Raw genomic sequence first — 17,482 nt, forward strand, 5'->3', positions numbered from 1 at the left:
AGATGCCCTTAAGGATTTCAAAACAACGTGACAGTAGGGTGGAGTATGGTTTGCGTCAGTATAGAGGAAATGTCAGCTATGCTTCTATGGTCTGAGAGCTTAAAACTCATGGGTGGTTGAATGTTACAACAGGTCACGAGGGGAGTGAGTGGGTTCTTCTGGATCAGAGGATGTGTCTGCAATTTGACTGAATAAATTAAGCTCCCTGCCGTTGCAGCCAGGCTTTGCCTCTGAGTATAAGTGAATATCACTGGGCATCTACTTGCATATAGGAGACTTATGCACTCCGGGTTTATCTAATTTGTCATCTACTTCACACCCATACGGAGAGCAGTTAATGAGCAAAGTTCTGGAGCTGGATCACAGCATCGTGGCTCACTCCCTCACAGTGTATTTTCTCTCCCAGTGAATTCAGTTCCCTCATCAGTAAAACTGGGGTAATAATAGCATCTGCTTTCCATACAGTGAGATAATGCACTGTGCAGCACTCACCACAGCGCCTGGCTATTGTGAATGTTATCACTGCGTCCACGGGTCTGGTGGACTCAGAAGTTGGATTTCCTGCATCAGAAGGTTGTGGGGGTTCTGTTGATGCCTGGCCTCAATCCCTCTATCTAATGTAGAACACGGTACATATATGGATTTTTCCAAGCAATCTGGTATCGCAAGTGTATCATGTAGACTTGCTATGGTTTACAGCAGCTGTCCTTTCTCATGTGGCTGGTGTCTTTGTCTCCAAAGACAAAGGAGAGACTTGGAAGGAACAGTGCAATTATAGAACAACAGAAAAAATGGTCCAACCTGAACATTTTAAACAAAATAGAGGGAAAGGGGTGGAAGGCCAGATATTAAGCACGTGCCACCGTCAACCTATTAAGGTCTGGCAAGGCCTCAATGAATATAGACTTGGTGTTGGATGCTCAGAATCACTCTGAGAGAGTCTTGCTGATTGTCCAAGGTGAGGGTAACCTCACATTAGAAAGTGAGGGGGGCTGGTTCTGTGGAATGCTTAGAAGCCCAGGCATTGTCCAGGTGGCTTCTGTTGAAAAACGGAACTTCTTCAAACTGTAAAAAGTCCTTCTCTTTTCCACCTGAAGATTCTCAGATAAGTTAGTAAAAGCTAAAGCCTTTTCCACTTAATGATCATGAAGCCCTCTCTACCCCAAGAATTTACAAGGCTTCCCTGGGATTGTTTTTCCTGTCTTCCTGCTGTTGTTAATCAGCATTTTCAGGAAGCTACTCTATTAGCGGGAGGGACTACATTTCAGAGGAATGACCTGGATGGCCCAGCCTGGGTTGCCAGGCACAGGACTGCTTTCCAGAGTGCCTCCTGCTGCTCCCTTCCTCTCTTAGCATCTCTGTTTTGGGTCCATGTGACCATGGGACACACAGGAGTCCTGACATTTCCCCAGGCCCAAAGTGCCAGCTGGTGTTAATGTGTTAGAGCTCATGGCAGCAGACTACTGGCTTCCTGTTGCTAAGGCTGAGTTTAACCTAAAGTTACCCCTAGGGAGGGCAGGAGGGCAGGGCGAGTTACTGGGATATGAGTCAACCATTGTGGCTTCTTGTACTTCTTTTTTACTCTTAAAGATGTAGGAACAGGACATAAATAGGGTGGTGAATAAATCCCAAGAGACTGAATCACAGCCAAAAAAACTCTCAAACACAGGGCAATCAGATTCACTTCACTTTTATTAGGAACAAACACAATCTCAGATCAGTACAACTAGCTTCAGAGTTGATATTAATAGAAATTATTCCAAAATTATTCTTAGGTCACAAATAACTACTATCCCACATAAAAAGGGAAAAATCCCACCCAATCAAGGAAAAGGTATCCTGTGTATGTTTCCATGGCAACGAGTTTATGCATTCTCAGATTTTTGTCTGGCTAGTTATCCACCACTTATCTAATGGGTTTATTCAATCTCTCAAAGAGAACCATATAGATCCATGATAGCATCCAGGACACGTGGTTCATGGTGGACACAGTTCACGGTGGATACTGCTACTATAAAAATACTCAGGACTTAAGAGAATTCCTTTGCTGAAGGATCCCAAAATGCTTTATAAAAAGCATTAGTCACGCCTCAAAACTGCCCTTTGAGGTAGGTCAGTATTATTATCTCATTTTAACAGAAGGAAAACCGAGGCACATTATAGTTAAATGACTTGCCCAGGGTCACACAGCAAGTCTGTGGCACAGTGGTAGGAGAGGCCCTGGCCTTAACCACCCGTGTAACCTTGACATCGTGCTTTCTTTAACTTTTCACGCTGACCCATTTGAGCTACACTTACAGAGAATACACTCAGGATACTAGCTAACTAGGAGAAAAAGTTTCCATTTTAAATGCTACAACCATCTTTTAATATTAAAAAAAATTATAAGTCAAATACATTCAAATTCCTTCCACCCTCCATCATATGTGGGCAATTAATAAAAACAGCCCTAAGTAAAGTTTCTAAAACAAAGTCCAGAAGGGAATCCTGCAAACAGCTATACTGATAATTCTCCAGCCAGGCCCCCTTTTCTACTAGCCACTTCTGCAGGCTCTCAGGTGCAAAAGAACTCCACAGAGGGAGCAGGGAGGAAGCAGAGCAGGCTCAGATGCAACACTGATTAAAAAAGATGTAAGGCACCCAGATAAGTTGTCAGCACGCCCACAAAGCAAGGCCTGTTAGAAACTGGACCCCATCCAGCCTGTGTAGGGTCATGGTATAGATCAGGTCCATCGAACACAATTAGAATAGAAAGATAAAAGTTGGTTTTGATCATCAGGTGTAAAGCAGGCCTCTGATGACCTGTGGAATTAAAACTACCCCACAGGCATTTCCAAGGGGTAGGTACTTGGGTCAGTGGATCTAAACTACAGTGATCTTCCATTAGATTTTTTTTCTACTGAGAGGAACAGCTCAAAAGACAAGGATGCCTTTAGTCCAGCCCAACCCCTGTGGCCTCCATCTATTCAATTAATACAGAAAGAAATGCTCTCCTCCCTTCCATCCTTGGGGCTCAACAGTGGACAGAGCATTTGGTACTGTACATTTCCAATCTTAACAAGAGTAAAGCCAGGCTTCTGCATTGACGACTGAGGTTACAGGGACAGGAGTGGCCCAAGGTTCTCAGACACTGATGTTTCTTCAGAACTCCTCTATACTATTGTCTGCCCTAGGCTGCGTTGTAGGGAATGCTGGTTAGTTTGCTGAACAGAGACACTGTTCAACAAAGTTCATGGCGTCTCACATCCCAAGTCTCGGCCAAAGCTTTGCTGTATACCCTGGCTCCAGGGGCCGGGGCCTCCTTTGGAGTGAGGCACTTTGGAACTTGCCTTTGCTTCTTGTGCTTCCCAGTGAAGACTTGGCTCCTCCTACTTCTGCAAGCCTTGCACTGTCAGCTGGGAGCACTGACTCAGGCTGGGCAGGCTTACTGAGTAAGCAGGAGGCATCCAGCATCCTCTCTGGTTCTGACCAGACACTGGAGACTAAAAACAAACGCTCTTTTGCTCCATGGCTGGCTCACTGGCACAACATGAGCATGTGGCTTGGCTGTGCCTCACGAGAGAGAATGCCTGTGCCCAGGATGTCTCCAGCGGGGTTTGCTAGCCTTGTCTTGAGTCATCAGTGTGGTGGGGAAGCACAAGGGTGTAGGTGGAGACTCTGGAGGCCAAGTGAAAGTGGCAGCTCGTTCAACTTTATAAAGAGAAACAGTGGTTCAGCTACCCTGAGCATACTGTCTGTAGGAGAGGGAGCTGCCTGGACCACAGTAGCCATCACTGCCTCTGAATACACACAAAGGAGGCTTGCCTATCCAGAGAAAGAAGAAAACATTGGGGAGGAGATAGAACTGGCAGGAGAAAATGGACAGACAGGGCAGAGCCAGGAATCCATAGTCAGGGTAGTTAAGAGATTCCTACCCCACCCCCCAAGCAGTCCTATACTTTAGGCTAGAAGTTAACAGAGAAGGAAGAGTGAAAGGGTTCAACGCTGTGGGGAGAAGCCTTCTAGTTCTTTCTCAGTCCAAGGAGAAATTCAAATTAATGAAATGAACCCAACATCTAACTTGTTTGTATAACCAGCTTCCATATTAGGACACCCAATAACTTACTCAGTAACCTTCCAAATCCCCCAGCAATGTGTTCTCAGAGCCCTTCTTTTGTAATGTTCCCTCTTAGGAACTGCCTACAGACCCTGCCCCTCAACCTCTCCATCTCCTGTCCAGCAGCGAGAGGAAAGGAGACAACCCGCCTAATTCTTCCTCTTCTTCAAGCCCCACTCTCCTTCAGAGGGAGATACTCTAAAAGGATTATTTTAATATTCCAAGCAAAGCACCCATGGACATACAGCTCTATGTTTGACCCAACTCCACCTCCGAAAATCCTTTCTTTTTTGGGAGGCAGCTATGCTCACCACTGTACCACCAACACATCTCTTGGATGTCTCAAAATGCTGAAGCCACCTTATTACTATGAGGGGAGCTGACCAATATACCAAAGATGGCACAGCAGAAAGGTGAAAGAATTTTGACGATTCCATGAGCTGCTGGAATCACCAATTCTGGAAACAACCAACCCTCAAGATTTCTTGTTATCTGGAATAAGAAATCTTCCTGTCCTGAAAGAAAGAAAAAAAATCCTTCCCCGGCAGAGACCACTTTTACCATAAACTAAATGCTGCTTCTTTATCCTCAGCCTAAAGTAGATTGGGACATTGAGATTTGCCTTTGAGTTCTAGCATTGCCGAGCTCCACGGCCATTCCCCAGTCAGTCAGGAGAGAAAGGAAGCATGCTGGGTGGTGGGCAGGCAGCTGGGTGTCAGATCACAGCAGGAGCTTCCTGCCTTGTTTCCCACTTCAACTCATCCTTACTTATCAATCATATCATGCATGCTAACTCTCTCCTTTGACAATTTACCTGCTTTCAAAGCTTTGTGCCAATAAAGTTATTTTTCCATTTCATATAGCAAAAGCCTAAGCTGAAGCTAACTGGGGGCCTTCCCAGAAGATTTTGTCATCTCTCTAGCTTGAGCCACCCACCTTAAAGCTCAGGACAGCTCAAGGAAAGGGTTATCTGGGGCAAAGACCACTAGTTTTGGACCCTAGAAAGGTTGTCTAGGCTTTGGAAGCTGGAAACCCACCAATGACTGACCAGCTGCTTGCCTGGGGGGCATTGAGGGGGAAGAGAAAGGAAGGTGATAGGAACAAAACAAAGGGAAGGATAATGGGACTAGAAGAGAAAGAAGAAAAGAAAAGAAATAAGAACATGAGCTTAGCATCATAAAGGCAGAGTTGTTGGCTTTCAATTTTAAAAGAAAATTTAAAAGAATACTGTACTGGAATGGGTTAACGTCATCATCTTTAGCATCCTGGTAGCATTATTCAGTAGTTAATAAACAGAACATTAAACCTCTGCCCAGCTGGCTTTTGGAAAAGGAAACTGAGGGACCCCAGATTCAGCCACTCTTGTAGCTTTCATCTCCAGTTCTTTTAATCCTGGCCAAGACGGCAGCCTTGGATACTTTCTTTCGGTCATAAGCCAGACCGATGGCAGCCATGCAATCGATGAAGAACGTGGTAAAGTTGATGTGCCAGCGGTATTCACTGGCAGAGTAGTCATAGGGAAAGGAGTGGTGGTAGTTGTGGAAGCCCTCACCTGGAACAAAGCAGAGAAGAGTTATGGGGCTACACTGGATTGCTGGCTTCTTGATCTTGGCACTCTGGTTCCCTGGCGGAGTACCTCAAACGTAGTAGAAACCTGCCGCTGTTGAATGAATGAATGGACGAATCCAGTCTTTTAAACTCTGAACCCAACAGATTCCCTCAGAGGCATCTTAAGAAATGACTGGGGAGACCCTGGTCACCATGGCTCTCTGGGAGCCTTTGTGGGAGGAGGACGGGCAGTTTCTGAGAGGATAAGATGATTTGAGAGAAACTTCTATCACTGGGAGTGGATTTTAGACTGGAAAATTCCAGAGCTTCACTAAATATTGGTATGAGACCCTAAAGGCTCTGTGTGTATGTGCATGTGTTAGGGTGGGGAGAGGAGAGAGTCCGGAATGAAGAACCTTTGCTGTGTTTCTTACAAAGGTGAGCAAAGGAGTACACCTTTCCCCACTGCATGGGTACTCTCTCCAAGGGTGGAAGGTACCAACAGAATTGGGCAGCAACAATCAAGTCAGAAGAAAGAAGGCCCAGCCCATGGGCCCAAGTTCCTCAGCCTCCACTGGTTCAGAGTAGACTGCTCTGGCTTCTAATTCTTTGAGCTTTGACCCTGGTGTGTGGGAGAAGCTGATAAAACAGAAGCTCTCTGAGGGAATAAGAATCAAAAGGCTTAGGTAGTCCCTCTAAGATACTGAGATGAGCAGTTCACTTTGCTGGATAGAGGAAAATCAAAGAGATTCTGGATTCAGGATAATTTCTGTAATGCATCAAGCTGTGGAAACTCCACAGACAGAGAGTTCTCTAATCCGCGGCAGGATCTTCTTTCTGAACCTCATTCAACAATAACAATACCGACCCTTATGAGGCTGGGGTAAAGCTGGGTAAAGAAGAGCTAATAGGGACTTCCCTGGTGGCGCAGTGGTTAAGAATCCGCCTGCCAATGCAGGGGACACGGGTTCAAGCCCTGGTCGGGGAAGATCCCACATGCCACGGAGCAACTAAGCCCGTGCATCACAACTACTGAGCCTGCGCTCTAGAGCCCCTGAGCCACAACCACTGAAGCCCGCGTGCCACAACTACTGAAGCCCAGGCACCTAGAGCCCGCGCTCCTCCGCAACAAGAGAAGCCACCACAATGAGAAGCCCACGCACTGCAACAAAGAGTAGCCCCCGCTCGCCGCAACTAGAGAAAGCCCGCGCGCAGCGACGAAGACCCAACACAGCCAAAAATAAATTAAAAAAAAAAAAAGAATAGCTAGTAAAAGAGTGTGCTGAGCCCTTTGAAGATGAAAGAGCCCCAGTAGGGTAATAATGGCATTAATAACCAAAAAGGAAGGAAGTCCTGCGATGGGAAAGACACCATCCAGGGCATCACCTCAAGGTACGTCCTTTCTCTGACTATCCACAGTGTGGATCATCAGTTTATCCAGTGTGAAGTAAGTAGGAGGGTAGGAAAACCCCAAGGCTAAAGGTACTGATGGAGGATTACTAATTTCCATAAACGACTTTGCAGCTAGGCTCTGTATAAGCACTAGCCAGGCCCACACATCAGATTTAAACTGAATCAGACACACGCACGTTGCCAAGGGAGGAAAAAAAGAGGAGGAAGGTCAGTGGGCGAAAAAAGGACGAGACTTTGCAACTGGGGCAGCAAGATACAGCCCGAGAGAGGCTCAAGGGGTGAGGCCAGCTTTAGCAGAGAGAAGATGAGCATGTGACTGCGGGGGAGGTAATTCAAGAAGAAAAAGATTAGAACGGCAGGGCAGCAGGCTACTGGAGAACAAAGGGTGAGGTGATAAGCGGGGAGAGCAGGTATGGAGGAATGATAAGAGACAAAGTAAGCTCCTGGCAGCCACTTTGAATGGGTGGTCATAGAGGCTGGGGCTGGGGAAGACAGATCTGTTTGCAGGACAGGACCGATCTCATTCCAGAAACTTCCATAACGTTCATTAATTTTCTATGAAAATAGCCTGTATGATTGATTTCAAACATGGTTCAGAGTAAGAACATGGACAACAGTACAAGGTGTCCGAAAGGAGGGGGAAGGTGCATGAAAGTTAAAAAGAGATGAAAAAATGTCTTTAGTGCAGATAGTAAAAAAAGATGGTCAGGGTTGAGAATATAAAGGAAGGTTTTAAAGAGAACAAAACGAAGGCTAGGCCGTGGCGTACGTAAATGTGTGGAGCAGGGAGGTTGCCTCGATATGCTGAGTGACCAACAGCACTGATGACTGGTGTGGAAGAGGCCATGGGGTCTGCCTAAGGAAATCTAATTCCAGGCCTTAGTCAAGGTCTATATTTAGTTGAAAAGAGTGACGGACAAAAAAAAAAAACAATGGAGACAGATTGTAGAACCCTGTTGTCTTAGACTCTGGCTATTGGAACTGGAATGGTATAAATAAATTCTTGAATAGTCAGCATTAGATCAGTGAGCAGGTACTTGTGATCAAACTAACTGCTTTACTGGGAGTTCCCTAAGCCACGTTGAGGGGAGGGAGTGTTCCCAGCACAGAAGAGGAGCAGAAGAGAGAAAAATAAAGGACAAGAGATGAGAATGGTAGGTGGTGATAAAGGGCCACCAACAGTCGCTTTGATGTCCTTCATACTGGCATCACCAAGCAATAAGGCGTGAAATACACTTCAAGTATGGCCTCTCTGAAAATAGCAAGGTGACAGAAGAGAAGCTTATTGAATTAAATGACAACTATTTGTTCTACATGTTGTATAGCACGTCTAAATAGAAAACACTAGGCTTACAGCCACCCATATCAGAGATGACTGGAACCAGGGCAGCCCAAAGGGGATCATCATGCATAGCATTTGGGGATTGTGCTGGAACCTGGAATCAAAGGCATTGTTATTTTTCACCCTTTTCTCATTTATTTATTTAGTTTTGGCTGTGTTGGGTCTTCGTTGCTGTGTGTGGGCTTTCTCTAGTTGCGGCGAGCAGGGGGCTACTCTTTGTTGCAGCGCACAGGCTTCTCATTGCAGTGGCTTCTCTTGTTGCGGAGCACGGCCTCTAGGTGCGCGGGCTCAGTAGTTGTGGCACACGTGCTTAGTTGCTCCGTGGCATGTGGGATCTTCCCCGACCAGGGCTCTAACCCGTGTCCTCTGCATTGGCAGGCGAGTTCTTAACTACTGCGCCACCAGGGAAGTCCCTCACCCTGTTCTCTTTACATAGGACTTGCTGCTTAATTCTCAAGGATTTTTAATATTGCCCCTTAGTTTTATAGTGTAAAGACAGAGAGGGGTCATAAAACAGGTGAATCTGGTTTTTCTGGCTCCTAGCCTAATACTGTAAGCTGCAGACCACTAGATGTGACTTACCTACAGCTCCCAGTGAAACCAGGAGATTCTCTCGGGGGTTAATGGTCTTGTCATAAGGGCGGTATCCATACAGGTGGGCAGCACTGTTCACCAGCCACGTGGCATTGAGCACCACGGCATAACGCAAGAAGGTGGCGACTAACAGGCTGTGTGGAAAAGTTTCACCCCAGCAGTACCAGGGCACGAGTGTGGGCAGGATGAAGCACATCAACAGGACAGCGGGTTTGTAGTACCTACATTGAGAGATGACACGCCCGGTCAGTGGAGAGAGGACTCTGAGACGTACCTGATTTTCTATTCTCACACGGTTGGGCTGTCTCTTTCTTTCTACATTGTGAGCACAATGTGGCAGGAAACAGAGCAAGAGGGAGTGGGGTGGGAAATCTTCTGAGAATGTTGTGTTATTATCATACTTCTTAGATGAGGTAATGAGGGGTTAAATGACTTTTCTAGGGTCACACCACCAGGAACTGGTGGAGCAAGGATTGGAATGCTTTGTCTCCTGACTCTAAATCCATTGCTCTCTCGCTACAGCATAATACCACTTTGGTAAAACAGGTGGGGTCCGAGTTACAGACTGAGTTCTCCTTCCCGGGTTTTTCCATTCTGCCTTTGGGCTTCCTTTCTCTTTATCAGTGCTCTTGGCAGAATCTATGTTTAGTATCTTGCCTCCATCTCCTGCTAGCCAGGAATCCTTCTCATCCTTCCTCTTCTTTTCCCTCAGAGAGGCACTCCAAATGTCCTAGATGCCTGCAGGTCTGTCCCTCTGGAGGCCCTGTCCCATTCTTCATTCTTCCAAATGTACAGCAGGCCATTGACATTCCAAGGGAGCTGGTTTCCCACACCCCTTCAGCAGTCAAGTCTGATCCTCTTGTATCATTAATAACCCCTGCTTCCAACTCCTCTCCACTCCTACCACCACTTCCCTGCACGGATCCCCACTACCTCCCCACCTGTGGCCCTGCTTCCCACCTCTTTAGCTCAAAGCCTTCTTTCACCTATCCCCAGAGTGACCTTTCTAAAGCACACCTCCAACCATGCCACATTCCGGCTCAAAAGACTTTTCATGGCTTCCTATTGCCTGGGTTAAAGTAAACCTCATCTGCTTTTAATACTCCACAAGAATGGCATCGGTTTCCCTTTCTAGCCTTATTTCCTACCACACCCTGCACTTCAAAGGACTCTGTTGCTGGAACACACTTCAGCTCATTCTTTCTGTTTGCACTGTCCCCCCCCTCCCCACCTGTGAAAATCTCTATCCGTCAGTGGATTCCAAAGCTACTTTCTTCATAAGCCCTTCCCTGATGTTCCCCACTCTGCAACCTCCCTCCCCTTTGTGCCTCTCCTGGGTATGGAAAATATTTTGCCATGTATCATAGGTATTTGGACACTTGGCTTATCCCTCCACTCCCCAATAAGCTATGAACTCCTTGAAGGTAAGGACCATGACACATTCAGCTTTGTATCCATGACCATCCTAGGTCAACAAACATTTGTTGAATTTAATTGGTTTAGATAGCTCAGAGAGAAAGAAACAACAACAGTCTATGGCTATGGGCCTGTGGGCTATTAACAATTAGGGTTTTAAATTATAATTTGGGATATGGAAACCCAGTAAATTTCTCAGTTCATGTTGACAAGTCCTAGGAGAAAAAAGTGGGTCACCAAGTGCCAGGTCCCCAGCTCCATCATCATGTCACTCACCTCCTCTGGAACACCAACAGCTTCTCAGCTTTTAGGTCAGATAAGTTTAGCAAACCACCCTTCTCTTTGACTTCTGGGTGTTTGCGCACAAGCAGCCAACCCACGTGAGAGAAGAAAAAGCCACGTCGGGAATTGTGGGGATCAGCATGTGTTTCCGAAAACTTGTGGTGGGCACGGTGATCTCGGGCCCATTCGTAAACGTCATTCTGGAGGGACAGAGAAGAGGAATGAAGGCCTGAGGAGAGACACCCTCTCAGGGGAGTTCCAATGGCTGGGGAGTCTTTTGCCCCAACGGGACGACGTGGGGAGGCTTCAAGGCATTAAGTGTTATGGCAGAGATGATTATGTAACCGTGGGATATTGCCATGGAGAAGGGGATTAATTGGGTTTCCTTGTTTTTTCCTCTTACTCCAAGCTAAGCCTTGCACTACATGCTATCCTTTACCCACTGCTACTGCTTAATAACTATGAGTTCCCTTTCTCCAATTCCCTTCATTCTATCTCTGCTATAAACTTCCTGCTTAAACAAACCTCAATACTTGACTTAGGCAGCCTGGTAGCCCAACATAGGACCATAGCGTTGGACCTAAACCCTCCGTGACACAATTTCCCCATCTGTGAAATGGGGATAACAATAGCAGCTACCGCCTAAGATCGTTGTGAGGGTTTAATGAGGTAATCTATGACAAGTGCTTAGAATAGTGCCAGGCATATCGTTAGCTCTATAAAAGTGTATCATCTTCTTACCTGAAAACAACAGAGTTCATGAATCTGTGAAACATTAACTTCAGCCTCATTGTGGTGGAATCCTAAGACATTAAAGTAGTGAATGTCTTGTTCAATGTCTGCCAGGGAAACCAGGGTCAGTTCCTGCCTTCAGTTCCTGCCTTATGCACTTATGAAGGACCACAATGGCCCGACTTTGTGATAACAGAGGATCAAAAATGACCCTATACACTGAGAGTATTTCCTTTTTATCTCCTACTTCCCTTTTCCAGTCACTCAGAAGTAAACTTATGTTTTATGGACTTCAGGACTGAACTCAAACTTGACTATAAGGAGAAAGTGAAGTGGCTGTCCAGGTGCTGCTCCTCTCCAGGCACTGATGGCCTCCATTCTGCCCCCAGATCGTCAATAAAGAGTGAGGAAAAAAATGCTGAGCTGTACAGTTGGCTTCTCACCTGGAATGCCATCGTGTTGGCGATGATCAGGAAGAGGCGCAGGGGCAGCCGAGCTTTGTAACTTCGGTGACTCCACAGGCGATGGGCTCCTGCTGTGACGCCCAGGGCACTAATCAGATAGTAGAAAAACGCTGCCAGGAGAAGACAGGGCAGGGAGTCATTAATCTGGAAAAGCATTCACATGATGTTCTCGTCAGGTCAGAGTCTGTGTGTTCTTTAGCCTCCCAGTGAGGATCTGCTTTTTCCTGAACTCCAGGGATACCTTGATCTCTTAGGCTCCTTTGATTTTATCACTTGAAAAATACCATCACCTCTCATCCTCTCAACCTAGGAGCTGGAATAAGCTTAGGAGTCCCAGGAACTTCAGAAAGGCAGGACAGAGAAGAGGGCTCTCACCCCCCCAGCCACTTGGCATTCTCACTCGTGAAGGACAGTCTCCCAGATCGCATCTCCTCTGACCTTCTGCTAACCTTCTCCAAGGTTTGAAGGAAGGACCGCAGACTACTCCTGCAGCGCTTAAGACATATAAGCAAGGATAGTATTAAATTATTTAACAGACAGTATGGTCTGGGCACTGACCAATTCAAGGGTCCCTGGGTTCTAGGGGACATTAAGGGGGCTCAGAACTAGGGCTATTTACCAGCTGGTACGAAAGCATTGCAATCTTTTTGCAGGTGGTGTGGCCATAGAAGGGGAAAATTCGCCCTGCATGTAAGTCATAGCTGTACAGCGTCTTAAGCTTCGCCAAGGATTTTATATTCTCCAATTCACTGGATACCCTGAATGGGGTTTAATATCCTCACTTTGCAGTTGAAGAAATAGAAGCTCAGAGAAGTTAAGTGTTTATCTATCGTCACATGGCAAGTAAGAAATGGAGCCAAGATTTGAAACTAGATTTTCTGTCAATAAGCAGTTTATGTTCGGAAGTCTGGCACAAGGATGTGTACCATCCACCTCCCCAAGATAGGCACAAGGTTCCTGTGTCTCGCCTTTGCCGTGTCCTTCTGCCAGCCCACACTCCCTCTGGCAAGGCTAATTCTAGATAATAGCGGCACGGACTCAAAGCTGTGGGTGGAGCACCCCAATGCTGTCCTGCCTCACCTTCCTGGAGGCCTGCAGGCCTCCAGGGGTGCCAGACAGAGTCTCTAACTGGGAGGCGGGTTTCTTGGCATACCTACCTTCCTCTGTTCAGTAACTCTAGGAGGCAGGGGCTGAGGCCTTGGTAGAGCAGTGACTGTTGACAATGTTTCATTCCTAGGGAAGCAGCTAGAAACAATGGATCCTCAGTGGCCACTGAACTTAGTTGCAGTTGGAGACACCACACATTGTAACAAATTGTCCTGTGTTCTTCTTCAGCCATAGATACCAGTTTCCTAAACAAGCTCCTCCCACCCCACCCATCTTCCTCTACCCTATCGTATTCCTCCGACAGGACGGGGAGGAGAGCCATGGAGCTAGAGTCTGTCTCAGTGAGAGTTCTACCCACAGTCCCTCTGGGCTAAATTAAGGCCCCCTATGATTTGCTGGTCTCCGGCCACGTGGTAATATCCTCCCAGATGCAGTATCTTGCCTGCACCTGCACCTGGATAAATGACAGTTGAGCCACAGCCCGCCAATCACTAAGGGTGAAGAAAAATGTCTTTGGGCACAAAAGAAGCACTCAGCTCAGAACCAAGGAAGTTACTGGGGTTGTTTCATGCCACCGAAGACCCTGGCAAGTTGACTCAGAAAGCACATAAGATCCTTGCATTAACAAAGGAATTGGGAAAAGCACCCAAGCCCTCTGGTGCCTTTTTCTCTAAGGCTTATCTAATAGAAGGCCTTGCGCCAGTTGGAAATTCATTCTCTATTAAAGTCCAAATTGATGGTTAAGCAAAACCTTATAGCTTTAGTCCTAAGAAAGAGACTGGAGAAGTTTTGCCCCATGGCCTCTCAGTGTAGCCAGAGATATCTCTTCAGCCCTTCCCTCAGGGCTCTTCTGAGACACACTCAAAATTGCTCAGTCATGAGAAATGCTGGAATCACAACCATCTGCTAATTTAACACTGTACTTAGGGATAAAACAAGAAAAGGTGAAGCCAAGCTCCTGAACTCAGAAGGACCCTCTGACCCTCCCCCCAACCCCCTTTTATTCCTTAAGAGTTCTGATATCCCCCTACCAAATCGGTCATTCCGTCAGCTAAGCCATCCACCACAGGGCCCAGGGACAGGAGTAAAAACGTCACAACTTATCCAGTCTTCGTGTGACACACTTCTCTGTCCAAAGGCACAGCACACACCCACGGGCAGGGCACCAAAAAGGTAGCAGGCACAGCCCTGGTTTGGGGAGAGCATTCTGCACTGCACTAGCAGCTGAGGAAGACGAGTGAGCAGCAGCGGTCTGGCCAAACTCTGGACTTTACGAGAGGCTTACAGGGAGACCTGAGGCTGGAAGGGGCTTGCAGGTGACTAAACACCTGGTGAAGACTCCTGGTGAAGGGGTAGAAAGAGGGGTCCACAGTCTCCCTGGGGAATCCTTGTCCCTGCTCTTGATTCCTCACTCTGAACTAAAGTTCTGCTGGGTTCTCAGAAGGGCTAGAGAACAGACGTCCCCCTCCCCTCACAAATATAAGAGCCCTTCCTGGTCTGCAGATGAACAGATTTCATCTGCATGTGGCTGGCCCCAGCAATGACACACGTGTAACTTAAGGAGCACTACCTTTCTAATCTCAAAAAAAGTACTGTTGTCTCCAGTGTGTATCTGGAAAAACTGAGAGAGGGGATCTACCCAGTTGCATTTCTCTGTCTGTGGCACCAAGAGGATTCCCCAAGACAAAGCTCCGCGGACCTCTTTAGTCTAAAAGCACCTTTAGACTAAAGAGGTCCTGGAGGACTCGGCTGAGACCTGCCCACTGGCCCTACATAACTCCCCTCCAAGAGTGCAGCTGTCTGCAAGCGCCGCACACCCCGGACTGCTCTGGAAATCCTACAGTTGCTTCCTGGAGAAGGAGTTCTGGCCCACTCCCCTCAGAGAGTGGCAATGTGGGTCCCCTGGGTCTTTAGGCTTCCCTGCTCTCCCCTTCCGAAGTCAGACTTACGGTGGCAGAGGTGGAAATGCCCTCAGAGCGCATGTGTGTGTGCAGGGGGCAGGGCCCTGCTGTGTGCCCAAGCCCATGGATTCCTGAAAGAGCTGAGCTAAGGGCAGGGCAGGGATGCACTGGGGACTGTCTCCCTCACTGCAGCAGCCTGAAGGCCAGGGCTGCCCAGGCTCAGGGGGCTGGAGCAGGATGAGTGGGGAATGGGACATGAAACACTTCTTTAACCTTATCTCATTCTAAGAACATTTTGTTGAGTGGCACGTGCAGTCCCCTGGAGACCTACATGGAGTCACAGAGCAGCAAATCTGTGTAACTTGGGTTACTCAGGAGACTTCTTCACCCGTCTATGTGACTAAGGCGCCTGACAGGGCCAAGGGTCAGGGCAAAATAATTTTGTGGATGACCACGCTCTGTTCCTCCCTCTTCTACTAACTCTTCCTGAGTAGCTTCTCTCGCTATCCCATGACTGTGCTCAGCATATACCTTCTAAGGCCACTAGTCTAGTCCCATGTCCCCATGCCTCCCAGGTAGGGACCTTGATTCCTTCGTGGCTGGCAGGGCTGGGACAAGCAGTCAACTAAAGACTTGAAGCAGAAAACCTCTTTCCGGGAAAGCTGACTCTCTGGCACTGTTCTGCTTCCTTCAGAACCTGCGGCCCATGGTCTCAGAGGTCCCTCCCCAACACCCAAATTAAAGGACACCCAGAACGGACACTCCTGCATCCCAAACCCCCTAGGCTCTGTTCCCAGCCCACCCAGCCTCTCAGGACACCAAAGAGAAATGGCTGGGAAAACCTCAGCCTGGAAGGGCTGGAGTTTCTGCTCTATGTAAGATCCTACTTTATTAAGAGGGGAGAGAACCTGGGGTACTGGGTCAGGAGGACAGGGGGAACTCTTACCCCAGAGCAAGGTGTACATTTTGCAGGTGGGGATCCATGTGATCCCATACAGGGCTCCCAAGTGTAGCACAGACATGAGGATGATGTTTCTCCAGACATACTCAAGCTTGGGATTTGGGCCCTCCTTATCCTGGTAGCTTGGGTCATAGATGTCATCTCTTATTTCAGGGCGGATGTCTTCTTCCAAGTATAGGGGAGCCTTCTCCAGCTTCCCCCCTCCATTCTGCAGGAGCCTGGAGGGAGGCGCTGTGATGGTGGTGGTGGTTGTGTAGGAGCTAGAGATCTGGAAGGGAAAGGAAGTGGAGGGTCAGGAGAGAGGAGAGGACACGTGGACGTAGTAGGGGCCACTTTACTCGCTAATCAAGCTGGGAGAAGGGCGGGGTATAGGCACAGACCTGGCCCCAACACCCACGTTACCTGAGGGCAAGGTCTATCCCAGATGGAAGAGAGGGAAGTCCCTAGGAACGGTGCAGAGAGATTGGGGAGGGGGGTGAAACCTCAAGGTGAAAGGGAAATAGGAAAGAGGAGTAAAACACTCGCACCCCAACGAACACACAAAGACAAACCCGCATGCCTACATACGTGAGAGTACCGGCACGACCAGATTTTTCTTTAAGCTTAAAAAACAAAAGTTGGGGACCTAAGTTCCCAAATTACAATCCCCATTCCCAACAAACTGAAGGCAGTACAACTCGCAAAAGATGGCTGTGTGCAGAGATCTCAACTCTCTTCCCCCACCGAGTCACTTAGAAGCCCGACCAGCGCCGGCGAACCCGCGGTCTGGGGGCCATTACTTGGAAGCTCACCTCCTCCTGCAGCAAGTGGGCCGGCATCTGGGCTCTCGGACGCTGGGATCACTTTCCCAGGGCTGAGACTGCGGAGCGGAGTTCGGGGCAGCCCGAACTGAGGGTAGGTTAGTTCCCGAGGCCGCTTTTGGCGCGGCGATCCGCGGCGCTGCGCTCGGAACCCTTTGCTGCACGGTGCGCGTTGGATCGGTGTCCGGACCCGACCTGCTGTGCGTGGATCTCCCCAGGCTGGTGATTTAAAGGCTAAAGCTGGCAGTGGGTGACCGGGTCCCGTATTTCCTCAGACCCTTTTATTCGTTGCCAACAAGGGGCAAAGTAAGCAGAGTTGTCTCACCGTGGGAGATCCGCATGGGCGGGAGAGGGGAGGAGACGCAAAAATTGGATGCTGCAGACACACCGCGGCTTGGCCGCCGCAGCCCCTGCCTCTGGCCCTGCCCCTGGGGAAATTCTAATGGGCTTCTGTAGACTCTGGCGCGTCATTGGCCGAAGGGAATTTGGTGCCACCTCGTCCTGCCGTTGCCATTGGCTCGGCGCAATCTGCTGTTTCCTCTGCCGCGAGCTCCTCACTCCCCCTCCCCTCCCTTTCTCCTTCTAGGCTTCTCTTCCACCGGCCGCTGGGCCTCTGCCCGGCACCCCGCCGCCTAGGAGGCGCTCAGAAGGGTCCTCTCTGGAAGAGGGAGAGGACCCGATCGGGGAACTGGGGAACGGGGGGTGGGTGCCAGCCCAGGACTGGCCCCGGGCACTTCGCGAATGGATGGGCACTGGGGAAGTTTCCCGGGGAGGAGTGGGGAAGCCACACGGGCGACCACTACACACAGCTGCACCCCCGCCTTCC

At 48.5% G+C, this 17,482-nt stretch overlaps 1 protein-coding gene across 1 annotated transcript; it reads right to left on the reverse strand.

Annotated features, from left to right (window-relative positions):
* Positions 1-1,674: 1,674 nt before the first annotated feature.
* Positions 1,675-17,056, reverse strand: SCD (stearoyl-CoA desaturase). Its single transcript, XM_060034247.1, has 6 exons — positions 16,648-17,056; positions 15,842-16,124; positions 11,867-11,997; positions 10,686-10,891; positions 8,982-9,214; positions 1,675-5,648 (listed from the first exon to the last, which is right to left on the reverse strand). Exons 1-6 carry the CDS (start codon positions 16,672-16,674, stop codon positions 5,449-5,451), a joined length of 1,080 nt encoding a protein of 359 aa, XP_059890230.1. The 5' UTR covers positions 16,675-17,056; the 3' UTR covers positions 1,675-5,448.
* Between the last annotated feature and the right edge of the window lie 426 nt (positions 17,057-17,482).

Source organism: Delphinus delphis, chromosome 16 (genome assembly GCF_949987515.2).
Source record: "Delphinus delphis chromosome 16, mDelDel1.2, whole genome shotgun sequence".
NCBI classification, from domain to species: domain Eukaryota; kingdom Metazoa; phylum Chordata; class Mammalia; order Artiodactyla; family Delphinidae; genus Delphinus; species Delphinus delphis.

What these genes read in the sequence shown, in the direction of transcription:
- SCD (XM_060034247.1), bottom strand. Translation starts at nt 16,674, where the DNA reads ATGCCGGCCCACTTGCTGCAGGAGGAG. An exon ending in AATGTACACCTTGCTCTGGG is followed by an intron (nt 11,998 to 15,841) that starts GTAAGAGTTCCC and finishes TTCTCCTGGCAG; the next exon opens with CGTTTTTCTACTATCTGATT. An exon ending in CCAACACGATGGCATTCCAG is followed by an intron (nt 10,892 to 11,866) that starts GTGAGAAGCCAA and finishes CTGTCCCTCCAG; the next exon opens with AATGACGTTTACGAATGGGC.